This window comes from Mobula hypostoma, chromosome 1, assembly GCF_963921235.1.
Source record: "Mobula hypostoma chromosome 1, sMobHyp1.1, whole genome shotgun sequence".
In the NCBI taxonomy this organism is placed as follows: Eukaryota; Metazoa; Chordata; class Chondrichthyes; order Myliobatiformes; family Myliobatidae; genus Mobula; species Mobula hypostoma.
Window position 1 is genome coordinate 179896244 of NC_086097.1, and position 26901 is coordinate 179923144.

The 26901-nt window shown below is 45.7% G+C and overlaps 1 protein-coding gene across 2 annotated transcripts in view; it reads right to left on the minus strand.

The window, feature by feature from the left end:
- Positions 1-26901, minus strand: part of lama3 (laminin, alpha 3) — a 321185-nt gene that overhangs the window by 195917 nt on the left and 98367 nt on the right. For both annotated transcript variants that reach the window (XM_063060575.1, XM_063060566.1), the window contains exons 12-18: positions 26573-26713; positions 17945-18082; positions 12289-12423; positions 8059-8193; positions 4594-4731; positions 2361-2413; positions 374-473 (exon numbers count right to left, since the gene is read on the minus strand). In XM_063060575.1, coding sequence (XP_062916645.1) covers positions 374-473; positions 2361-2413; positions 4594-4731; positions 8059-8193; positions 12289-12423; positions 17945-18082; positions 26573-26713 — 840 coding nt within the window. The remainder of the gene's footprint in view (positions 1-373; positions 474-2360; positions 2414-4593; positions 4732-8058; positions 8194-12288; positions 12424-17944; positions 18083-26572; positions 26714-26901) is intronic.

The following is a 26901-nucleotide window of genomic DNA, read 5'->3' on the forward strand; positions in this document are numbered from 1 at the left end:
GGGGAATAGAAGTGAAAAGGACCTGGATATCCATGGTACATGGTTAAAATTAGATGGTCAAGGCCAGGAGATTGAAAGTTGTTGAGGAGATCGAGAGCTTATGAATTGTCGTGGATGTAGGTGGGAAGGGATTGAACCAAAGGGGATAGATAGCAATCAAAGTACCAGTTATTCACAAGATTATTATCGTGATGGATTTCATGAGACCCATTAAAAGCCAGTGGTTCAGTTTTATCACCATTTACAAATTAAAGGAATTAATACAACAGAGTATATCATGCCTGGTTTTGGTGACACTAAGGTATCACAGATTAGCAGAACCATTGCCTGAACAGTCTACAGTACCTGAGTGGAAAGGAGAGGGGTAACTTACCAACACAGTTATCAGGACCACCTTCACCTGGCTTCCAGTAGAGTGCTTTACACCTCTCACACTTTGTGTCCCCGAAATTTGGTAAGCATTGGCAGGAAGCCTGTTTAACAGCAAATTTGTCCAAGTATAAATGGTGTTCACACAAAATGGATTTTGCTTTTTGAAAGCCAGTTTTCTTTGGCTTAGTTTTAAATAACTCTTTTATACTTAAGTTGATGTTGTTCTTTACATGTTGGGAAAGTGGCTTTATGCTGTAGTTGACACAGTCTAACAGAATGTACCCGTAACAGAATGCCTCCACTCCATGGAGTCTGTCTTTACTTCTTGCTGCCAACATAAACAAAGACCCCACCTGCCCAGACATTCTCTCTTTTCCCCCTCCCATCCAGTAGAAGATATACAAGGCTGAAAGCATGTACCACCAGGCTAGGATTTATCTCACTGTTATAAGAACAGTCCCCCGGTGTATTAAGATGGACTCTTGACCTCACAATTTACCTCGCCATGGACTTGTATTTTATTGTCTGCCTGCACTGCACTTTCTCTTTAACTGTAACACTTCGTTCTGCGTTTTGTTGTTTTCCATTTTACTAACTCAATGTGCTGTTATGATGAAAAGATCTGTATGGATGTCATGCAAAACAAAGCTTTTCCCTGAACCTTCGTACTTGTGACAAAAAAACACGTCAGTTTACCATTTTAAGTTTAGAACATCAGTGTTAAGGGTGGGAATTGAACATTTTTCAGAAGGTTCTGCCATTTAACCCCTCCATGAGCCCTACCTTCATACAGCTGCTGGTAAGCAAAGATATAGTGTATCTCAGCTTTCCTCTCTCCACAGATGCTGCACGGCTTTTTGAGTACTTCCAGCCCTCTGATTTATTTCATATATTCAGCACACGACTGTTCCAACATATTGGATTTCCTTCTCTACCCTTTAGTTACACCACTCCAGGCACATTAACTATTGGACAACAGAAACTAAAATGTCACTTGGGCAACATGAGTCTTCACTGACCCCAGAGGCTTTCTCTGTTCTACCCACCCCTTCCACACTCTTCAGCAAAACACCTTTGTTTTCCCACTTTTCCAGTTCTGATGAAGATTCTTTGACTGAAAGCATTAGTTTTAGAACGTAGAACAGCACACGAGCACGATATCTGTGCCAATCACAATGTCAATTTAAATGAATCCCATCTGCCTACTCATGATCCATATTTCTCCATGCCCTGCCTGTTCATGTGTCTATCTAAATGCCTCTTAATCCTATCTGCTTCCATCACCATCCCTGGCAGTGCATTCCAGGCCCCCACTGCTCACTGTATTAAAAATTCGCTTCATAATCTCATTTAAACTTCCCCCCTCAAAATTACTATAGTATATGAACTCTCATACGTCTTTAACTTAGCTGAAGGCCATTCAGTCCATAGTGCTTTTGCTAACTCTCAGACCCTCACTGTGAGTCCCATCCCTCACCGATTTCCCTACAACTTATTCGTTTTGGTGGCAGGTATAACCCGCATAAACCAGGACCTTCAACAGGGGCTTGTTTGGGAGCTGGAGGGGTAATGATCTGCAGAGTTACAGAGGACTGGTAAGGGATGGGGCTCCCTGACTAGGAGTCAATGTGGATTTGATGTGCTGAAGCGTCTTCCTCTGCATTATGACTTGCACTAGTATTTGCTCCTCGGCTGTGTTCATGAAGGATATTCCTAAGAGCATTTTCACTATTAATCCTCGGACAAGTTCCACTTACAATCATCAACACCACTGCTAGTGCTCACTATTTCATCTTTACGCATTGATTCCCATCCAGCTGGATCTCAGCCATACCATAAATTGATGAACAGAAAGACCCTGGAGAGCCGTAACCACTGGCAACACTCCAGGACTGGGAAGATTTTGTTTTGAAACGCAGTAACTAAAGTGGTGCCAAAGGATAGAGTAAAACCATGCCTGTGAAAGAAAAACCTCAAGGCGTACTTACAGAAAGTGCCGCAGGAGAATGACTCGTTGTCCCAGGTGACCAGCAGTCAGTCACTGAAAGAAACACCAGATATTAGGGGGAAAAAAATGTTTAGTACCCTTGTTCAGACATCCAGCAAACTGTGTTGTAGCATAACCTCACAATCTTAGAGCCCTGGGAAGGACAGTCACCCTTTGAATCACCATCTGAACAAACAAAGGCTGCATTTCTCCTCGCATACCCACTTCATAAGAACATCAGCTCATTGTCCTATATAATCATGGCTGTCCTACCCTCGGGCTCTTCTCTTCTGTGCCAGTGCCTCACAACCCTCTAATCCCTTGATCTCTTAGTAATATACCTCTCTCCTCTTTAAATACCCCAATAGTCCAGTGTCCACAACATTCCAGGACTGAGAATTCCAGATATTCAATCCCTTTGCAGAAAGGAATTTCCATGTACCTCAGATTTCACTAATCTTGTGACCACATTATCGTGTTTGAGACTCTTCCAAAACGGAAAACGTCCACCCCATCATGTCCAGAAGGATCTTAGGGTCATTGAGTTGTACAGCACAGAAACAGGCCATTCAGCCCAACACATCCTTGCTGACCAAGGTGCAAATCTCAGCTAAATCAGATTTGCCTGTGTTCGCCCCCTCTAAACCTTTTCTATCTCCATTCCTAAATAAATGTCCAATAAACATTGTAATTACACCTGCCTCTACCACATCCCCTGGCACCATGTTCCATATACCCACCACTCTGTGTGAAAATCCTCCCCCTCAGGTCCTTTTTAAACTTTACCCCTCTCATCTTAAACCCGAGCCTCCGGTTTTAGATCTCTCCACCCTGGGAAAGAGACTGCGACCATTCACCCCATCTGTACCTCTCGCTCCTCGCTCCTCAGCCTCATTTGCTTCAAGGAGAATGATCTCAGCCAGCTTCCTCATGGCTCAATACCTCCTGCCCTGCTAACATAATCAGGAATCTTGTACAGTTCAACAATATCATCATTCATTCTTCTCATCTTTCTCAGCCCTTTCTGGCCCCACCAACAAAGACCCATCAAACTCAGATTTAACACTTCCAAGCAGTCCCATGAGTTACTTGGGGAGAGAGCAATGGATTTGCACTGTGAAGAGGGGTGCCTTTACATCACCAGCCATTGTCTTGGCTCATATTTTACTGTATTCATTCCTATCCCCGTTTCCCACAGAGCAAGTTTCCCTCCCTCAACACAAACCTCTGCTTCAATCAGCTCAGTGGTACTGCTCTCTCATTTACTACAGGTGCCAAGAGTCAGCGAGCAATGCAGCCCAATGGGTCCACACTATCCACAGTGCCCACTCAAATAGTCCCAATGAGTCTATGTATCCACAGTGCCCACCCAGCTAGTGCCAATGGGTCCATGCTATCCAGAGTACCCACCCAGCTAGTCCCAGTAAGTCCATGTATCCAGTGCCCACTCAGCCCAGAGTCCATTCTATCCACAGTGCCCATCCAGCTAGTCCCAATGAGTCCACACCATCCACAGTGCCCACCCACCTAGTGCCAGTGAGTCCATTCTATCCACAGTGCCCACTCAGCTAGTTCCAATGAGTCTATGCTATCCACAGTGTCCACCCAGCCCAATAAACCCGTGCAATCCACAGTGCCCACCCAGCTGGTCCCAATGAGTCCATACCATCAACAGTGCCCACCCTGCTAGTCCCAAGGGTCATGCGATCCACAGTGCCCAGCCAGCACAATGAGTCCATGCCATCCAGTGCCCACCCAGCTAGTGCCAATGAGTCCATGCCATCCACAGTGCCCACCCAGCTAGTCCCAATGAGTCCATGTATCCACAGTGCCCACTCAGCTGGTCCCAATGTCCAGTGTTCAGCTCATTTCCCTTAAAGTCTTGCCCCTCCATGTACCTGTCCAAGTGCTTCTTAAGTAATACTATTTTACCTGGCTTAATCACTTCCTCCAGTAGCTCATTCCATGTACTCACCACCCTCTATGAAAAGGTTTGCCTCTTGAGTCTCTTTTAAATCTCTCCCTTCTCATCCTGAGTCAACGCCCCCTAGTTTTGGTCTTCCTTCTCCTCACCCATCTAGAACTGGGACATTTCTACCACGGGAAGAAGATGGCTATCGCTGCCTCTCCTAATTTTACAAACTTCTATCCCGTCCCCCCTCAACCTCTGACACCCGAGAAAACAACCCAAGGCATCTCATTGTGGACAACAGCAATGAGAGAAGCTCTCTTACCTTGACAACGGGGGAAGACGTTGGTGCTGGAGACACAGATACCACAACGCTGTCCCGTGAAGTGTGGTTGACATCTACACTGCCCAGTGGTCTGGTCACATGCAGAATCATAGGAACCTTCAGAAGAGCACTGGCAAGCTGTAAACAATGAAAGAATAGTTAGTGTGTTAACTGCAAAAGGAAACTAATCATTTTCACCTCAGGTTTCACAGTGAGGCACAGCCTCCGGTGGTATAAGCAACATATACAGTAATGAGTTGGAAGAACTTGTGAGAAGTGAACAGTCTATGTTTCGGGTCCAAACCCCTCATCAGAACTGGAAAGTGGGGAGATAGCTGGTATAAAGCAGTTGGGTGGAGGAGTGGAGCAACAGCTACACAGACAAAATGTCAGATGAACTCAGCAAATCAGGCAGCATCTATGGAGGGGAATAAGCAGTCGATATTTCAAGCAGCATCTCTTCATCAGGACTGCAAAGGAAAGGGACAGAAGTCAGAATAAGAAGGGGAGAGGGGAAAAGAGGAAGGAATACAAGTTGGCAAGTGATAGGTGAGCCCAGGTGAAAGGGTAGGTGGGTGAGCTGGGTCACCACAGATGCTGCCTGACTTGCTTTGTGTATGTTGCTCAAGATTTCCAGCATCTGCAGAATCTCTTGTGTTTATGATGTGAAGCAAAAGCTGGTGTTCTGTTCTATCTGATGATATGAACTGGGAGTAGAGGTCCAAAAGGAAAAATCCTCACATGGCCCCCATTATGTTGGGTTTGCTTGTGAGGGAGTCAGGAATCCAGGGCTGGGAAAATAGGAATTTCAAAGTGCTATAGCAACACTGTGGTTAGCACATCTCAAATCAGGCCTGTGGATACATCACTCATGAGGGAGGCTCACACAGGTTTATGCTCCCTCTTCAGAGCAGACACTTCCAGGCATACTACCCCAAGATCTCTGAGTAACCAGCAGTGGGCAATATATAATGTATGCAGAGTACTGTGTGCAGTCCTTGTTACCATACCAAAGGAAGGATAGGGAGGCTACAGAAAAGATTCACAAGGACATTCCCAGGACTGGAGTTCTTGAGTTATAAGGAGAAATCAGATGTGCTGGGATTTGGAGCAAATGAGGTTGACTTTAAACAGATTTATAAAATCATGTGGGGCATAGAGTATATTTTTATTTTATTCTTTATTTGTTTAGGGATACAGCACGCATAAGCCCTTCCAGCGCAATGAGCCACACCGCCCAGCAGCCCACCGATTTAAAACTACCCTAATCACAGGACAATTTACAACCTACTAACCAGTACATCTTTGGACTGTAGCAGGAAATTGGAGAAACTCGAGGAAACCCACGTGGTTCACAAAGAGACCATACAAGCTCCTTATGGACGGCACCGGAATTGAACTCCCAACTCCAGAATGCCCCAGGCCATAATGGCGTTGCCCTAACCACTATGCTACCATGGCGCCCAGGTTAGGGAAGCATCAAACTAGACGGCACAGGTTTAAGGTGAGCGGAGAAAAGATCTAAAAGGGACCTGAAGGATAACATTTTCACGCAGAGGGTGGTAGGTATGTGGAACAAGCTACCAGAGGAATTGGTCAAGGCAGGTACATTAACAACAATGAAGAAGGCTGAGGGAGGACCTCATAAAGGTTTATGAAATCATGAGGGACATAGATAAAATGAATGGTTACTACCTTTTCCCCAGGGTAGGAACGTCTAACACGGTAAGGCATAGGATTAATTAAGGTGATTAATTAAGGAACGATTTAAAGGGGATTTGAGGGGCAAGTTTGTCACATAGAGGGTTGGTTGACAATATTGAATGAGCTACCAGAGGGAATAGGAGAGGTGGATATAAAAACAACATTTAAAATACATTGAGGCAGGAAATTTTTAAAGGTTTATATACCAAACACAGGCAAATGGAACTCTCAGGTCTCCTTTAAACCTTTCCCCTCTCAACTTAAACGATGCCATCTGGCTTTAGACTCTCCTACCCTGGGAAAAGGACTGTGACCAATCACATATCAAAACTCCTCATGATTTTATAACCCATGATAAAGTCACCCCTCAACCTCTTTCACCCAAGGGAAAACAGTCCCAGGCTGTCCAGTCTCTCCTTATAACTCAATCCCTCCTATCCTGGCAACCTCCTCATTGGTCTTTTCTGCACTTTTCCAGCTTAAACTGCAGAATCTGCTTCTAAACTCTGGCTGGTTATCTTGAAAACAACTAAAAAGATTATTATTGACCACTCTGAAACAACCCTTTTAGTCACAGATCTTCCACTGGAGGCTGTGTTTTAGTGTACAACATACAGGATTTGCTTTGATACTGGAGTGATTCTGACAGGCTGCATCACTGTCTGGTATGGGGGTGGGGAGCTACTGCACAGGACTGAAAGAAATTGCAGAGGGTTGTAAATTTCGTCAGCTCCATCTTGGGTACTAGCCCAGTTTCTGTCTTTGCACAATTTTTAATCTATTCAATATATGTATACTGTAATTGATTGATTTATCATTTTTCTTCTTCTATATTATGAATTGCATTGAACTGCTGCTGCTAAGTTAACAAATTTCTCCATACATGCCAGTGATAATAAACCTGATTCTGACTGTGCTCAGAAAAGTCAAATCTGCCCACTGGACGAAACATTCACCCAGTTTTAAAGAAGCCGCACCGCAACCTTAGTCAACAATTGAGTTCAAGATTCAGGAAGTTATGTTGCATCTTTGTAAAGCTCTGGTTAGGCTTTATCTGGAGTACTGCATTCATTTCTGGTCACCCCACTGTCGGAAGGATATGGAGGCATTGGAGAGGATGCAGAAGAGGTTTACCAGAATGCTGCCTGGATTAGAGGGTAGACGCTCTAAGGAGAGGTTGGACAAACTTAGGTTGTTTTCTCTGGAAAGGAAAAGGCTGAAGGGAGATGTGACAGAGGTTTATTAGATTATGAGAAACACAGAAAGAGTAGATACTTGGCATCTTTTTCCTAATACTTGAGGTCATGCTTTTAAGGTGAGAGAGGGAATGTTCAAGGGAGGTATTCAGAGCAAACTTTATTACAGAGAGTGGTGGATCCCGGGAATGCATTGCCTGGGGTGGTAGAGCCAAATACAATAGAGGCCTTTGAGAAACTCTGGAATAGGCAGGTGAATGCACAGGAAATGGAGGGATATGGACATTGTGCAGGCAGAAGAGATTAGGTTAGTTAGATGTTTAATTACTAGTTTAATGAGTCTGGCACAACGAAGGGTCTCGGCCTGAAACGTCGACTGCACCTCTTCCTATAGATGCTGCTTGGCCTGCTGCGTTCACCAGCAACTTTGATGTATGTTGCTTGAATTTCCAGCATCTGCAGAATTCCTGTTGTCTGGCACAACATTGTAGGCTGAAGAGCTTGTTCCCATGTTTTATGTACTAGTTAGTCATGCTGTGAAGGGAGGTAGCAGCAACACACTTACGTGAACAGCTGGGGTGGCCGTAGTAACCGTCTGCGCACTGGCTACAGGTTGGTCCCATATAGTTTGGATGGCACTGACATCGTCCAGCAGCATCACAGTTGTTGTTTACCGATCCCAGAGGGTTGCAGGAACAGGCTGCAAATCAGTCATCGGCACAGTGAGCAACAAGGGAAGATGCCGGCGCAGACATTATAGCAAAGACACGATCGAGCTGCAGAGGGCGCGGAAGAGACTTACAATGATGTTGCCTGAATTGGAGAGCCTGAGTCACAGGGAGAGGTTGTCCATGCTGGATCTTTATTTCATGGAACAGAGAATGAGGGGTGATCTCAAAGAAGCTTATAAAACCATGGGTGCACAGTCAAAGTCTTTCCCCCAATGTTTGGGAGTGTAAAACTAGAGGGCACAGGTACAAGATAAGAGGGGAGAGATATAAAGACCTGAGAGCTAACTTTACGTGCAGCAAAGTGAGTATCTGGAATGAACTGCCAGATGAAGTGGTCAAGACGGGTCCAAATGCAACATTTCAGAGGTGTTTGGACAGGTATGTGGAGGGAAAGCATGTGGAAGGTTATGGGCTGAACATGGGCAACTGGCACGAACCACCTGATCAGAAGGGTGTTTCCATTTGTGACTCTATGACTCTCTATAATAACACCCTTCTTTGACAGCTACAACTCCAAAAACTCTCACCATGCTCCACACCATTCCGGACCTGGCATCCCATTGGATAGACCTCCCCCCCCACATCTACTATCCTATACATTCATTTCCTGTACAATATCCACTGTGGTTATCTGCCAACAAACCATGACATGGGTGTGACTTTGCAGTTGCATTCCTGTGCCAATGTGCAAAGGTCTGAACTGGGAGACATGTATTTGAATCCCCTTGTACTTAAATTCAAGCTAGACTGAGTGTTGGTGACGGTGTAACTATTGGATTATTTTAAAGCCCTGCCTGATTTAGGGAGGGAAATCCACAGTCATTACCCTGACTCAGTATGTCAGTAAACATCTCGACAGTGCATGGCAACAAGACAAGGACAAAAAAAGTCAGCAACATCAGAGATCGTACCTAACGAAAAAAATCTTAAGCTCAACTTTCAGGGGAAAGTACACAGTTAATGTCAGGATCCATGTTGTATCTCGGGGTGGAAATGCGTAACCCCTTGAAAGTGGCCACACAGCTAGGTAGGATGGGAAAGAAGGCGTACGGCAACGATTGCCTTCATTGGTAGGGATATTGCATCTGGTAGTCATGTGGAAGCTGTATAAAATTTTGGATAAGCAGCTTTTCAAGTACTGTGTACAGTTCAGGTCACTATTACATGGAGGATCTGGGTCTTTGGGGAGCATGCAGGATACTGCCTAGACTAGAGGAGCTGAGGTGTCAGGAGCGGTTGGACACACCTGGGTTATTTTCTCTGGAGTGTGAATGCTGAGGGGGAGACCTGACAGAAGTTTATTAAGACCTGACATAAGTTACTTGTATTAGATTATGAGAGGCATAGGTAGGGTAAATAGTTTTTTTCCAGGGTAGAAATGTCAAATACCAGAGGACATGGATTTAAGGTGAGGGGGGAAAAGTTTAACAGAGATGTGTGGGACAAGTATTTTACACAGAGAGTGGTGGGTTCCTGGAACAGGCTGCCAGGTGTAGTGGTGGTCGCAGATACAACAGTAGTGTTTATGAGGCTTTTAGACAGAGACATGAATGTGCAGGGAATTGAGGGATGTGGATCATGTACAGGCAGAAGAGATTTGATTTAATTTGCCTTTATTTCAGCATGATATTGTGGGCTGTAGTGTTCTATATTCTGTCCTAACTCAACAGAAGGCCCATGGCAATACTTCCTCTTGGTAACACAAACCCCAACTTGGAAGTGCATCGCTGGTCCTTCATCAATACTGGGTCTAAACCCTGAGGTTCCTCCCCAATGTCACCATGAAGGGCTGCAGGCGTTGAAGAAGGCAGATCACCCCCACCACCTCGGGGCAGTTCAGGATACAGTAAGTGCTGGTTTTGTCAGTGAGCTCAAAATCCAAAGGTGTCAGGTGGGGCTCAAGAAGCAACACTTTGGTCTTTGAGTTTAATTCTCTGTACCAGTGTTAGAGACAGCATCCCTCCGTCAGACAATAACCAGAGAACCCTTACCCCACCTACCCCGTCACTTTTAGGGAGGTACGTAATTGACCTCTTTACTCATCAACGCTGGTAAGGATCCAGCTATTTGGTATCTCTCTTTGCACTGGATCTCCCCAATGCAACACCTCACACTTGCCCCGATTAAACTCCATCTGCCACTTTTCCATCGGCAAATGCTCGACATCTTAGTGTCAGAGGTCGAAGCCCCTGGGTCAGCATGTCCAGATGTCGGAGGGCCTGATGTCTATGGGCCTGGAGGTGGCCTGTCCTGGGGTTGGAGGCCGATCTGTATGTGTGAGCAGGTGGGTGGGTGGATGGGAGGAAGAAGAGAGGCTTGCTTTGCTGCTGTTGTTTTGTTTTGTTCTGCTGAACATTCTGGGCACGCTGTGTTGGCACCGGAATGTGGGGCCACACTTGCGGGCTGCCCCCAACACATCCTGAGTTGGTTGTTAACACAACAACACAATATTTCACTGCGTGTTTCAATGTACATGTGATAAATAAATGAACCTGAATCCTCACCAACACAATCGGACAACAGGGGAGTTGTCCTACCTTCCTGATCAACTTTAACCCCTCCATGTCCATAATTGGTGGACTTCCGCAGGGACCTGTGCTGGGACCTCTGCTGTTTGTGATGTATATAAATGACCTGAACGAAAATGTAGATGGGGACTGGAGGTGAGTAAATTTGTGGATGATACCAAGATTGGTGGAGTTGTAGATAATGTAGAAGACTGGCAAAGAATACAGTGTGATGTAGATCAGTTGCAGAAATGGGCAGAGAAATGGCAAATGGCGATTAACCCAGATAAATGTGAGGTGTTGTGCCTTGGTCAGGCAAATTCAAGGAGACAGTACACCATTAAGGGCAAAATCCGAAACAGTGTTGCTGAGCAGACAGACCTTGGGATCCAAGCTCACAGCTCCTTGGAAGTGGCTGCACAGGACAATAGGGTGGTTAAGAAGGCTTATGGAATTGCTTGCTTTTGTTAGTCAAGGCATTGAGTTAAAAAGTCAGGAGGTTATGTTGCAACATTATGAAACTCTGGTTAGGCCACATCTGGAGTAGTGCATACTGTTCTGGTCACCCTGCTATAGGAAGGATTTTGAGGCTTAGGGAGAGGGTGCAGAAGAAGTTCACCAGGATGATGTCTGGGTTAAAGGAAATGTGCTATCTCGAGAGGCTGGATAAACTTGGGTTGTTTTCTCTGGAGCAGCCGAGGCTGAGGGGAAATCTGACAGAGGTTTACAAGATTAGGAGAGGCAAAGATAGAGTAGACAGAGAGTATCTGTTTCCCAGGGTTGAAATGTCTAATACCGGGGGCATGCATTGAAGGTGAGAGGGGGTAGGTTCAAGGGGGATGTGAGGGGTAAGTTTTTCACTCAGAGAGTCATGGATGCCTGGAATGTGCTGCCTGTTGTGGTGGTCGAGGCAAATACATTAGAGACGTTTGGATAGGCACATGGATGCAAGGAAGATGGAGGGATGTGGACATGGTGTAGGTAGGAGGGATTAGTGTTAGGGTGTTTTTGATTTTTTTTTTAGCTTGTTCAGCACAGCACTGTGGGCCAAATGGCCTGTTCCTGTGCTGCACTGTTGATGCTCTATGTTCTACATGTGGCACCAAACCCAAGATCTGGTCATTGTCAGATCACAGGGAGCGTGCTGTGCACTTCCAATTTACAGCAGCAGACGCAATTCCAAATGTATTTTTGCCGGCCCCTGATGTTTGCAGCACGTGGAGGCTGGAAGATGCCAGAGGAACTCTGAGTCAGGCAGCAACTGTGGAGGGAAATGGGGCAGAACCCAAAACATTAACCATCCATCTCCCCTTACAGGTGTTGCCTGACCCACCAACTTCCTCCAGGAGTCTGTATGTTGCTCCAGGTTCCAGCATCCAGTCTCTTTTGTCTCCTGAGTGTGCAAGGGCTGTGTTATGAAAGCAAACCTTTGTTTAAAACTTCACTAAACATTGACAAACAATGCAGACCATCCTGTAGATATGAACAAGGCCTGTGTGTGACAGGATACAACTCTGATTCCAGGCGATCACAAGATGTATCAATGCCAGTTCCTACCTCGGCAGTAGGGGAAGGAGTGATAACCCACTTGACAGCGGTTGCACTGAGGGCCCCCGAACTCTGCTCGACAGAGGCACTTCCCGAGGTCATCGCACACCCGAGGCAGAGTTCCAAACCCGCTACAGAGACAGGCTGCAGAACGAGAGTCACATCACACATTGGTCAGTAAACGGGCAGCAGTGGAATGTGTACACGTGACAGGAGAGGCTAAGTTAATGGATTAGCAGTCAGAATGCTGAACCACTGATCTACAAACCACTGTTCAAATCCCACTAACACAACCTCTACTCTCACCCTAATGCTCACCCCTCGCCAACTTATCCAGATACACCATGGAGAGCCTCCTGTCCCGACGCATTTCAGCTTGGAATGGCAGCTTTTCCACCCATGAGCACAAGAAACTGCAGAGAGTTATAGACACAGCCCAGTACACCCATGGGAACCAGCCTGCCCTCTACGGACTCTATCTATACTTCTCACTGTCTCAGTAAAGCAGTCAACATAATCAAAGATCCCACCCACCCCACTGGGTGGTCACTATATGGAACGAGCTGCCAGAGAAGGTGGTTGACACAGGTACAATAACAACATTTAAAAGGTACTTGGACAGGTACATAGATAAGAAAGTTTCAGAGGGATATGGGCCCAACGTGAGCAAATAGGACTTGCTTAGATGTGAACCATGGTTGGCATGGACCAGCTGGGCCAAAGGCCCTGTTTCTGTGCTGTATTACTCAATGAGTAAGTTATTTAAATGTGAAGCTGTCACAGCCACAGATTCGGCAGCGCAGTAGATACAGCAATTGCACTCGTGAATTTGCACGTCAGCTAATTATTATTTAATCGTTATAGTATTTAACTCCATACTTGTCATTGTAGTGCTTGTCGAGACTTGGACAGAGCGCAGCAATGCTTCGCTGCCTGTTTGCTTTCAGCCTTCCCTGAGAAACTGGACTTTCGAGTCTACTGATTCTGAAGTCTAGTGGTATTTGTTTAATGTTTAGATTTTCTTTTCAGCCGCAGTGTAGGCTTCGTTTCCCATTTGAGAGTTTTAGTTAACGGCCCTATTTGTTCTAGCGTTTATTGTTTATTTTCCCTTTAACACTGTTTACATTATAGTTTGTGAACTATCGACCTGCTTCAGTGTCTCTCACTCCGCACTTGGGACATGTCTGCACCGGGTAACAGAAGTGTTAACTCGATTCCTTTCTTGACAGATAATACCTGGATTGAACACTTCAAGCACTTTCCTTTCTTATTTCAGATTTCCAGCATCTATCTGCAGTTTGTTCAATTTTCACTGTTTTTTTCCCCCTTGCCCTGAGGATCTCCTGTTACAGAACAATTGGGTCCACTATTCAGCAATGTGAACCATGGAGGGCACTGCCTTTGAGCCCACAGAGTTCCTACTGGCTGACCACAATAGTGTAGTGGTTAGCACAACACTTACAACACCTGTGATCACCGATTGCGGTTCAATCTGCACCGCTGTCTGTAGAGTTTGTATGTTCTCCCCTCTGGGTGCTCTAGTTTCCTGCCACAACCCAAAGATGAATAGTTAGGGTTGGTGAGTTGTAGGCTTACGATGTTGGTGGCAGAAGCATGGCAACACTTACGATTGCCCCCCCGGCACATCTCGGACTGTGATGGCCATTGACACAAACAACACATTTCACTGTTTGTTTCAATGTATATGTGACAAATAAAGTTAATCTTTGATCTTTATTCCATCCCTTTTCAATGGCACTAACATCTGCAAGTGGCAGCTGAACTGAATGGAAACAAATCCCTGCAGTGGGCTCAAGATCAAGTTTACTTTCATGGGCACATACCATATGACAGCTCACTTTCCGCAGCAGGAGCACAATATATTGCAAATATGGTAAACATCAATTAACGTAAACATTAGTTAAAATAAATTATACTTAACCTTTATCATAAAATACACAAAATTAGACAAAGGCACTAATGCAAATTAAGAAGTACAAGATCAATAGAGTCTGTGGTAAAATTGGGGCTTTCCAGGTCAGTTCAAGAATTGGAAGAGAATTTGGAAATGGCGTATTATTAACACAAGATGTCTGCAGACACTGGAAATCCAAACCAACACATACAAAATGCTGGGGGAGCTCGGCAGATCAGGCTGCATCTATGAAAATGAATAGACAGTTGATGTTTTGGGCCGAGACCCTTCTTCAGGACTGAAAAGGAAGAGCAGAGATGCCACAATAAAAGGTTGGGAGAGGGGAAGGAGGGAAGGAGGACTAGCTGGAAGATGATACATGAAACTAGGTGGGTGGGAAAGGTCAAGGGCTGAAGAAGGAGGAATATAATAGGAGAGGAGTGTAAACCATGGGAGAAAGAAAGGAACCGGGGCTCCAGGGGTAGGTCATAGGCAGGTGAGGGGAAGAGGTAAGTGTTCAGAGAGGAGAATAGAAGCAGAAGGAAAGGGAAAAGAAAGAAAAAAAAATATTTTTACCAGAAGGAGGAATTGGTATTCATGCCATCATGTTGGAGGCTACCAAGATGGAATATGAGGTGTTGCTCCCCCACCCTGACAGTGGCTTCATTACGGCAAAAGAAGAGGCAATGGACAGACATGTCAGATCGGGAATGGGGATAGGAATCAAAATGGTTGGCCACCGGGAAATTCCACTTTTGGTGGATGGAGCGAAGGCGCTTGACAAAACGGTCCCCCAGTTTATATTGCATCTCACCAATGCAGAGGAGGCCCCAACATATTTGCAGGTGGAGTGATGCCTCACCTGGAAGGACTGTTTGAGGCCCTGAATGGAGGTGAGGGAGGAGGTGAATGGGCAGATGTAGCATTACTGGTGGCCAGGAGGTAGGTTAGTGGAGACGGATGAATGTGTTTGATAGTAGGATCCTGCGAAAGTTGTGGAGAATGATGTTGGATACAGAGGCTCATGGGGTGGTAGATAAGGACAAAAGGAACTCTACCACTGTTAAGGTGGCAGGAAGGTGTGGTGAGTGAAGATGTCTGGGAAACAGAGGAGATGCAAGTGAGGGCAGTATCAATGGTGAAGGATGGGAAACCCCATTCTTTGAAGGATGACCTCTCTGATGTCCCGGAAAAGAAAGTCTCATCCTGGGAACAAATGCAGCAGAGACGAAGGAACTGAGAAAAGGGAAGAACATTTTTCTTAACAGGAGTCAGAGTGGGAAGAGATATAATTGAGATAGCTGTGGGAATTGGTAGGTTTATAAAAGATATTGGTAGACAGTTTGTCTCCAGAGATGGAGAAAGAGAGATCGAGAAAGGGGAGAAAGGCATGAGAAATAGACAAGGTGAATTTAAGGGGAGGGTGGAAGTTGATGAAATTGGTGAGCTTAACATTGGTGCATGAAGCAGCACCAATGCAGTTGTCAGTGTAGTGCAGGAAGAGTAGGGGACCATATCCAGGAAAGGCTTGGAACGTGGACTGTTCCATATAGCCAACAAAACGTTAGGGCCCATGTGGGTGCCCGTGGCTAGTCCTTGTGTGTGAAGAAAGTGAGAGAAGCTGAAGGCAAAATTGCTGGAGGTGAAGACTAGTTCTGACAGATGGAGGAGGGTGGTGAGGGGAACTGGTTGGATCTTTTGTTGAGAAAGAAGTGGAGAGCTTTAAGGTCTTCTTGATGGGGGATAGAAGTATATAGGAACTGGACACCCATGTTGCAAATGAGGTGGTCAGGGCCAGGGAATTGAAAGTTTTTGAGGAGATCAAGAGCATGTCAAGTGTCGCAGATGTAGATGGGAAGGGATTGAACCAAGGCAATAGAGTGGAGTTGAGGTATGCTGACACAAGTTCAGTGGGACTGGAGCAGGCAGGAACAATGGGCCGACCTAGACAGGCAAGTTTGTGGATCTTGGGTCGGAGTTAGAAACGAGCAGTGTATGGTAAAGGAACAATGAGCTTGGATGGGAGTTCTCCAGAATTGATGAGGTTAATGATGGTGTCAGAGACAATCTTCTAATGGTCCAGAGTGGGGTCCTTTTCAAGAGGTAAGTAAGTGGAGGTGTCTGAGAGTTGCTGCCTGGCTTCAGCAAGATACAGGTCAGCCCACCACACTACAACAGCACCCCCTTTGTCTGCAGGTTTGATGGTAAGGTTGTGATTGGTATTGGTGCTGAGAGAGTGGAGTGCAGTGAGTTCACAGGGGGGTAAGGTTCAAGGAGGAGAGAGGAGCACTGAAGTTGAGCATTCAGTTTATTATCATCACATGTACTAAGGTAGAGTGAGAAACTTGTCTTGCATACTGTTCATACAAATCAGTCCATTACACAGTGCACTGAAGTGGTGGGTAAATTGCCATTGTTGAATCTTGAGGTGTGGATCTTTAGCACCTCCTACCTGATGGCATCGAGAACAGGGCATGGCTCAGATAGTGGGGCCTCCTGATCATGGATGCTATCCTCCTGAGACATCAGCTCTTGTAGACGTCCTCAATGGTGGAGAGCACCCATGAACCTGCTGAATCCACCACTCAGCAGGGTGAAAAGAATTTCTACTCATCATAGTTAACTGACCAGACTACTAGCAATTAAACAGTCTGGTAATCCTGTCATTTGACTGTTAAATGATGTGCAATGGACAGATCGTCATACTTACTCTAAAGTTCCAAACTTTGCAGATGACCATTCATTATCCAAGTGTAGCAACACCGGGAACAGAAGTCCATCGTCCAATAACTGGGCTAACCTCAGCCTCGGTTCCATTCCCCTACCAACACCCCTGTAGCATGGATCACTGCCCATAAATCTATCCAAAGTCGTGTTGAGAACTGCAAGTTCCTCGGACTGAACATTACCAAGTGTGTACTTGTCCAAACACATTGACATCGCAGACAAGGCAGCTCACCAGCACCTCAACTTCCTCAGAGACTAAAGAAATTTTGGCCCTCACCAATTTTTATCAATGCACCACAGAAAGCATCCTATCCAGATGCATCATGGCTTGGTTTGGCAACTGCTCTGCCTGGGATCACAAGAAACAGCAGAGAGTTGTAGACATAGTTCAGCACACCATGGAAACCAGCTTTCCCTCCATATTAGCTCAGTAAAGACCCCTTCTACTCCCCTCCCCCCCCACCAACATTCCCTCTTCTTCCCCCCTTCCTATCGGACAGAAGATACAAAAGCCTGAAAGTACAAACCACCAAACTCAAGAGCAGCTTTTAATTCCACTGTTATAAGACTCTTGAACAGTCTCCTTGTACAATAGGTGGGCTCTTGTCTACACAATCTGTCTTGTTATGCCCTTGAACCTTAATGTCTTCCTGCTCTTCATTTTCTCTGTGACAGTGCACTTCGTTCTGCTTTCTGCCATTGTTTTCTCTTCTACTACCTCAATGCACTATGGTAATGAATTGATCTGTATGAACAGTTTGTAAAACACAGTTTTTCACTGTACCTCAATAATAAAACATTTACCATTTTATGATTACAGCCAGTATTTGGACTTCCACGGCTCTCCAGGTAAGTGATGCCATGCATTCGCGTTGACATTTCTACAAGTCTAAACAATGTCTGCTCCTGGACAGAAGCATTAAAACACAATTCCAAGGCAGGCGTAAAACTGACAGATGGAAATAGAAAACCGTTACTCATCACATGTAGGCAGGCTCTCTCTGGATAGGAATGGTTACTTACATTTACAGGAGGGGAACTGGAAATGCCCAGGCGAACACCTTTCACAGAAGTACCCTTCAAACCCTCTTCGACACAAGCACTGCCCAGTGTTTGGGTCACACACTTGGGGAGACACACCAGCATGGTAACATCGGCACTCTGCAAAATATTAGGTAAGGGTTGAAGCTCTGCAGATAGTGTTAGCTCACAGAATGCACGCAGTACTTAGACTGAGCACTGCTACATCGCAACCCACCACAATAGAGTAACACCCCAGTTGCGCAGACCCTCAGGACTTTGGTGATGCCACAGTGGGAGATTTTCTGAATTGTTGTATATTACTCTTATTAATACCCCAACACACACGATTTCACATTTTTATTCCCTGCACACAGAACATGGAACAGTACACCAACGGGCAGGCCATTTGGGCCACGATGTTGCGTCAATCTTGATGCCAATTTATACTAAGTGTCCTCCTCCTGTATATCATCCAAATCTCTCCAGCCCCATCATACTCGCGTGTCTATGTGAAATCTTCTTAAACTCCATTGAACTGCCTGCTCCATTACTACCACTTGTAACCCATTTCAGGCATCTAGCACTCTGCATAAAATAATGGCATTGGGGGTCGATGTTCAGAATTTAATCCTGGTGTCCTCTGTAAGGAGTTTGTACATACTCCCCGTGGAATGCTTGGGATTCCTCCAGTTCCTCCCACAGTCCAAAGGTGTAAGGTTGTTTGGTTAGTTGGTCATTGTAAATCGTCCCCTGATTAGACCAGGGTAAAATTGAGAATTGCCAGGTGGCAAGACTCAATGGGCTCAAAGGGCCTATTTCACACAATATCTCTGAATAAGAACATGCCCTGCACATCACCCTTAAACATTAACACCCACCGCCCCACAATCTTAAGAGCATGTCCTCTGGTGTTTAACGTTCTACACTGGGGAGAAGGTTCTGTCTGTCTATCATATCTATTCCTCTCATAACTTTAAGTATCTCTATCAGGTCTCCCCTTAGCCTTCGATAGTCTCAGAGAACATAAGTTTGTCCAACTGTTTCTTATAGCTCAAACCCTCTATTCCAGGCAGCATCATAGTAAACTTCTTTTGCACCTTTTCCTCAGTCTCTGCATCCTTCCCCTACTGGTGTGGCCAGAACAGCAAGTGTGGTCAGGCTCAGCTTTTATGTAGCTACAAGGTGTCTTTCTTACTCTTGTGCTCAACACCACTACCAATGAGGGCAAGTGCCCTTCATCACCTTATCCAACTGTGTAGCTATTTGTAGTAAATTATGGAGCTGGACCCCAACATTCCTCTGTACTTCAATGCTGTTTCATTCCAAAGATTCAAAAATTCAAAGCAGAATTATTATCAAAGTAGGAGTACAGAATACAACTCTCAAATTTGTCCTCAGAGCCTCCTAAAATGAGTCCACAGCCTCGCCAATCAATCCTTGTAACCTGGATCGCAAGACTCTTGCACTTTCCTCAACAGAAGCTAACAAAAAGGAGAGGAAGATAGGTCAAACGCAGGCAGACAGCACTGAACACCCACCCATCCTCTGCTCTCATCCTCGTCGACTTTAACCATGCTCAACAACTCAATTAGAGAGAAGCACTGGCTTCCATCATGGACTCGCACCCCATTTCCAGGCTTCGAGGAATCCAGGCCGCACACTCCATTCCAAACCTCACCGAACAGCCTCAGAGACAGCAAAGCACCAGCTCACTCAATCGGCCCAAAAACACACCATCAAGATGTAAGTCACAGGTTCCAATCACCCGCAGCTTAGAAGTAGAATCATATTTAAAAGAAGAATTAAAAGAAGTAGCTTAGTGAACTGTCTGCAGGGCATTGCCATTGATCACGTTGTTTGCTGGCGCCATCTTGAAGTACCAGCTGATTTAGTTTCAATAAGCACTTTTACGCATGATCTGCATATTAACAATGTCTGCTAGTGGATCCAGATTCTAGGATAATGTTCTTAAAAGTATTTTCCAACTGCAAGAAGTCTAATATAAAATGGACAAAACAGACCTTGAAAATGGCATCATATATAAAATTAATAGATGTACATCGGTTAGCGTTTTTTTGGTAAAACAAAAACTACTCAAAATGAAAACAAAACATTTCAAAACACTTCTATTCCTCTTCAAGTACCTGAGAAATGGAGCCCACTTCAGGAGCCTCTCAATTCCTGTTGAAATCTACCATTTTATTGGGCACTGCTCAGGTCTTGTAAACAGGGAACCAGACTAACTGACCTGGTATATAAAAAAACCACAGATCGAAGTTTACTTGAAAAACTCACTTGCAACAGCATCACAGGCACAGACCATCAGATAAGCAGAACTCACAAGAAAAATGTAAATTAACCAGCACTACAGGGAATACAACCCAAGTTTATCCAGCCTCTCGTGACAGCACATGCCCTCTAAACCAGACAGCATCCTGGCAAACCTCTTCTGCACCCTCTCCAAAGCCTCAACATCCTTCCTATAGTGGGGCAACCAGAACCATATGCAATACACCAGATGTGGCCTCACCAGAGTTTTTATAAAGTTGCAACATAACCTCATGACTTTTGAACTCAATGCCTCGATTAACAAAAGCAAGCATTCCATAAGCTTTCTTAACCACCCCAGTGACCTGTGTAGCCACTTTCAAGAAGTTATGAACTTGGATCCCAAGATCTCTCTGCTCAGCAACACTGTTAAGAATCTTGCCCCTACATTTGCCCTAACAAGGTGCAACACCTCACATTTATCTGGATTAAACTCCATCTACCATTTCTCACCCCATATCTATAACCGATCTATATGTGCTGTATTTTGGCCAATCTTCTACACTATCCACAACTCCACTAATGTTGGTATCATCCATAAGTTTACTAATGCCCCCTCCCACCTACGTTTTCATCCAGGTCATTTATATACATCAAAAGCAGCAGAGGTCCCAGTACAGATCCCTGCAGAACTCCACTAATTATATCAAAGTATGTACTGCATACTGCATACAAACTTATGTATGTATAATAAATGTGCTTTGAACTTGATTTTGACTTGAACGTCTTTCAGTCCAGATGAAGGGTCTCAATTCGAAATGTCAACTATCCACGTTCCCCCAGCACCCCAGCACCACCCCACACATGCTGCTTGAACCATTGACTTCCTCCAGCATCTATCTGGTGCTCCAGATTCCAGCATCTACAGTCTTGTCTCCTGGTTCTTAAACTCCAGCCTTCTTCACAATATAGGCCAAAATGCCACTTACCTTCTCAACTACTTGTTGGACCTGCCTGCTATATTTAAAATCACAACTGTGATCTACTAATTAAGTGATCAGACTGGCCCCAAGATTGCATTGTCTCCTGTTCCTATTTCAGATGATCTGGTAGTGAGCTGCGAACCAGTAGGTACGTAATTGGAAAACCGCATGCAGAAAGAATCCTCATAGATTTTTTATTAATTTCATGCAGACATTCTGATTTTCAAAAGCAAAGAAGTGTGAAGCACAGCCTTGGTATTGCAACCGAGTCACATGGGCCCTATAAGGGGGCACACTGACTTTAGCTGGGAGGCTGTGAACAATTAGCACAAGGTCCTGGCTCACCACATGGGGCTGCTGGATCAACAATATGGAAATGAAAGATGAAAGCCATGGCAGGTATCCAATGTAGAGGTTTTATCATCTATTTGTTTGCGGTGTATATTCATCATTGGCAGTGCGACCATGAGGAGGCAGCCGGATGAGATATGGAGCCAAACAGCATGGAGAAAGGCTCTTCAGCCCCACACGTTCATGCTGACCATGGTGCACATGCAGCTATATGTATTTCTGGCCCATGTCCCTCTGAACTCCTCCTTTCCATACACCGATCCAAATAGTTTTTTGAATGCTGCTATTAGGTCAGGAGTCTTGTATAAACTAGTCTGGGTAAGGAGATCAGATATTGTTCCCTGTAGAAAAGTGTGCAGAAAAGATTTGTGAGGATGTTGCCAGGACTGGAGGAGCCTGAGTTACAGGGAGAGGTTGGCTCGGCTTAGTCTTTATTCTTTATTCATTTATTCAGAAAACACGGGGGCAAAGATTCAGGATTTAAAAGGCTCCTAAGGGGTGGTTCACATGGAGGGTACGAGAGTATCTGGAACTGTCAGGCCTGCTCAGGCAGTCACCACCCAGCTAACAGGAGTCACTTTCTACTCAGTTCCAACTCATCACCTGCAGCCTATTTAAACCCAGCTCTCAGCCACAGTCCTTCACCCAGCAAACCAGCCAGCCTCAGCCAGTTGCTCCTAGCCTTCAGTTACCTGGCTGTCTTGTGTTAAGTATCCATTCTCTCACTTGTTTTGTGCCTTCTCCCACCCCCCCCCACCCCTGTGGCTTGTTATTTTGCAGTTTATTATTTTTATGTGATCACTCATCGCTAAATCGTCTCTGCCACTCCACATTCGGGTCAACCCTCCTCTAAGTTTCCTGTCAGGATGGGTGAACGAGTGATTGACCCCCAGAGTTTACTCACTTCCCCTTTGCCAACATGAGCTCACGATCCAGAGGCAGCAGGATACCATTAACCATCTGCTCACCCCTCTCAAATAATTCTCCATCTTGTTGCAGCAACACTAGTCAACCTCCTTCCTCATAGCCCTGGATTCCAGTCCTTAAAATCTTCGATGGAACTCCAACCCGCTGCCACAACTTCCTGTCCCAGTGCATCGTGCACTTCGAGCTCCAGCCATTTCTGTATTTTACACACCGAGCCAAAATTGCATTCATCATCCCTCTCCTGACTGGACGAGCTCTGACCTGGGCTGCCACTAACTGAGACAATAAAACCACCATCTGCAATAAATATGAGGAATTCACTGCTGAGATGTCTTGTCTTGTCCATACTGCACCAACCACTGCCACTGGGCTATAAACATGTAGGAGCAATGTGTGGTTAAGTGCCTTGCTCAAGGACACACCACGCTGCCTCAGCTGAGGCTCGAACTTGCCACCTTCAGACCACTTGTTCAATGCCTTAACCACTTGGCCACGCGCCAGGTTTACAGCCATCCAGGATGTGGAAGGGGTGCAGTGAATTGCATACTTCCCTGTGTCAGGGCTTGCACTCAATGCTGAATTACACAGTGGAATTCAGGACCCTTGCAATGGAGCACAGCTGGAATGCAGAAGGTCTGCTGGCTTATTACCATCACAGCTACCCCAAAGTGCTTGAAAGACAAGATGTGTACCCGGGAGATGCCTAACAACCTCGAATGTTTCACCACTCTGGCCCTCTGTGTTGACATCCCTCTTCTGGAATGATTCTCCAGATCACCAGTCAGATCCCCAGTACAACAGACTGGCCAACCCAACCTACGTCAGGATTCAGACTGGCCAACTCAACCTACATCAGGCTCACTGGGCCCACTTCTTTGAGCAATTCAACTTCACCATCTCCTAATGGCCCAGCTCCAAGATCACCAAGGTGAATGCCCTGTCACAACAGTTCAACCCAGTGAAAACAGAAATCAACTATCAGCCCATCATTCCATCCTCGACCCTATCGACTGGGATCTTGACATCCAGGTTGGCCAGGTCCTACAGCACAAGCCTGCTCTGGCCGATGCACCTGACAACCACACGTACATGCTGATGGCCTTGTGTGGGCCCACTCCTCACCCTTCTCCGGCCATTCAGGTGCATAACAGACCATGTATTTTCTGCGACCTGGTTCTGATGGCTCAGCGTGATCACAGATCTGCATTAGTTCGTCGCACCCGTCCTCAATGTGCCCAGACCAACCCTCTAACCAATGGTCCCCGGGGCCCCTGTAGACACTACCGGTCCCTCGGCACCTGTAGTCCCATATCATCATGGGTTTGCACCTTCCGCCATGGTGACCATGACAGTGGTGGACCAGCTCACTTCATTGCCCTCCCCAAACTTCTGTCAGCCACTGAAATGGCAGATCGGATTCTCCAATATGTAGTTTACCTCCAGGATATTGTGTTGGGCCAGGACTCACAACTCATTTCTGGCTTCTGGCAAGCCTTCTGCTCCATCATCTGCACTTCAGTGAGTTTGTAATCTGTCCATCAACCGCAGACCAACAATCAGTCAGAAAGAACCAAATAGCAAATGGAGAGGTTTCTGCAATGTTTCACATGGAAGAAGTGTCTGCCCTCTGCAAGGGTACATCACCGTTTGAAGTACTTATGGGTACCAAGCCCCGTTGTTCCCTGCAGAGGAGACAACAGTGGAGAACCCGTCCACCAGAGCCCTGGTTTGCTGCCCCTGGAGTGCTTGGAAGACGGCTTGGAGAACCATCCAGGCCAGCTGCTGGCAGCACCCAGCTAGACGATGCTGGTTTGGGGACCATGTCTGGCAGTCCACCCAAGATCTCCCACAAGCTTTTACCCCGGTTCATCAGTCCCTTCAAGATCACCCATAGCATCAAGTCTTACCAGTTCCAGTTGCCACCGTCCCTCAGGAGCACACCTACCTTCCACATGCCCTGCCTCAAGCCTGTCGTCTATGGACCACTCAACCCACCTGAGCCTGCACTTCCAGATGGTGGAAGGTGATTCAGTGTGCATCATGTGCTGGTAGGTGGACTCACGTTGCCATACACAGGATGTGCAGTATCTAGTCAACTGGGAAGGGAACGGCCTGGTGGAGAGGTCATTGAGGAGTTCCACCAGACTCATCCGAATCGTCCTTGGCCATTGGGTGTCAGCTGTGGAAGGGGGTTCCTGTCAGGCCTGCGAAGGCAGGCACCTCCAGGTCTCCACCCAGCTAATAGGATTCACCTGCCCCTCATTTCAAACTCATCACCTGCAGCCTATCTAAACCCCGGTATCATCCATGGTCCTTGTTCACCCATTGAACCAACCAGTCGCTCCTAACCTTCAGTTACCTTATTGCCTTGTCGTGTTAAGTATCATTCTCCCCTGTTTTGTGGCCCCTTGTGGCTTGTTATTTTGCAGAGCAACATACACAGAGTGTGGGAGGAACTCAACAAAATGAACAAACAGTCGATGTTTCTGGCCGAGACCCTTCAGTTAATCTGCAGTTAATTATTAAAGTGATTGTTCAACACTGAATCCTTTCTGCGACTCTGCATTTGCGTGAAGCCTCGTCTACATTTCCTGACAGGAATGAGCTGCCAGAAACAGGTATAATAGTATATTTAAGAAGCACTTGAATGGCTACACAGGGGAGTTGGGATGGGCATAGAGGGATATGGGCCAAATGAAGGGAATTGGGACCATCTGGTTGGAATGGAGTGTTTGGGCCAAGGGCCTGTATCAGAGCTGTATTGCTCTATGGTTCTATGAGGAGATGTTGCTGAAGTGCCGTTGGGTTTTTACAACAACCCAGTAGTTTCTGGGCAGCTCGGTGACACAGCCAGTAGAGCCGCTGCCTCACAAATCCAACATCCTAGCTTCAATACTGACCTCCAGTACTGCCTGTATGGAGTTTGTACGCTCTCTCCATGACCCAGGATGCTCTGGATTCCTCCGACATCACAAAGACAACCAGGTTGGCCACTGTAAACTGCCCTTAGTGTGTAGGTAGGGGTACAAGCTGGGGGGAGCTGATGGGAGTATGTTTCTGATTCATTTACTTAGAGTTGATGGCTCAAAATACATAGATAGGAGAGGATTAAAGGGCGATGGACCAAATGCAAATGAAACTAGTTTGCAGTCAGCATGCCACCAGTTGGGCCGAAGGGCCTGTTTCCATGGTATATGACTCTATGGCTCTACCACTCCATTTGTCGAAATACTTGAATTCAAGTTCCCCATTGACCCATTTATAAACATAGAAATTAGATCACCAATTAAATGTCTGTTTTCAATGGTCCATGACGTTCCACTTTGGAATATGTAGACAGGATAAAAGGTCAACATTGACATGGTGGGCTGAAGGGCCTGTTTCTGGAGAGCAGGAGACTATTCAGTTGCAGTGGGTAACTATGACGTGGCTTACCTGAACCTAACCAGTGATTCTGTTATTCTTTCTCTTCTTTTTATTACGAGGAAACTAATAGATCCAGTTTTGGAAGGTTAGAGGCACCTTTGAAGTCTTTAGTAGATCCAACATCTAAACCTTGATCTGTACGTACATCCTACATCATTTTGCAGGACAGAAATTCAGATTCCCATTGTGCTCTGTGTTAGAACACAGAAATAGAATACAGTGCAGGAACAGGCCTCTCAGCCCACAATGTTTGTGCTGAACACAATGCCAAATTAAACTGAATCCCTTCTGTCTGCACATGATCCATATCCCTCCATGTTCATTTGTCTATCTAACATCATGACATCATCTCAAAGCCACTAGACTTGATGTTTAAGGCTTTGTGTCCTTGGCCTTCTCACCAGACTCAGAGAATCTGAGTCATACAGCACAAAAAATAGGCCCTTTGTCCCACTATGTCCAGGTTCACCTTTCGTTCCATCTACATTAACCTCATTTGCCCACATTAGCACCTTATCATTCTTTACTTTGCCTATTTGAGGGTCACCTCTGGCACTGAGTTCCAGATATCAACCACACTGTAAAGTTATTTCTCTTTATCTGTTTAAAAAGTCAATCTAATCAGATGGCATGGTGGCTTGCAACCTCTTCTTACATAAGTGTATGTACTTACGTTGGCAGTGTTTCCCGTAGTATCCTGCAGTACAGTGCATGCAATAGGGGCCCGTGTACTGAGGTTTGCACTCACAGCGTTGGGTGTCAGGATTCACATAGCAGGTGTTCCCAACAGTGCCCTGGACATTACACCTACAACCTGGAGGAAACAAAAGGCAACGAGTTGGAAATCAAAACTTCAGGAACAATGCAAAGATGGTAGTCTGTGTACTCTGATACCATGCACTCCAAAGCACTTCAGTATTGTACCTCATGTTCTTTTGAAGCCAGGATAAGATTGCACTTGTTAACTTTCATGATCCATCACGTTCTCATGAATTAGAAATT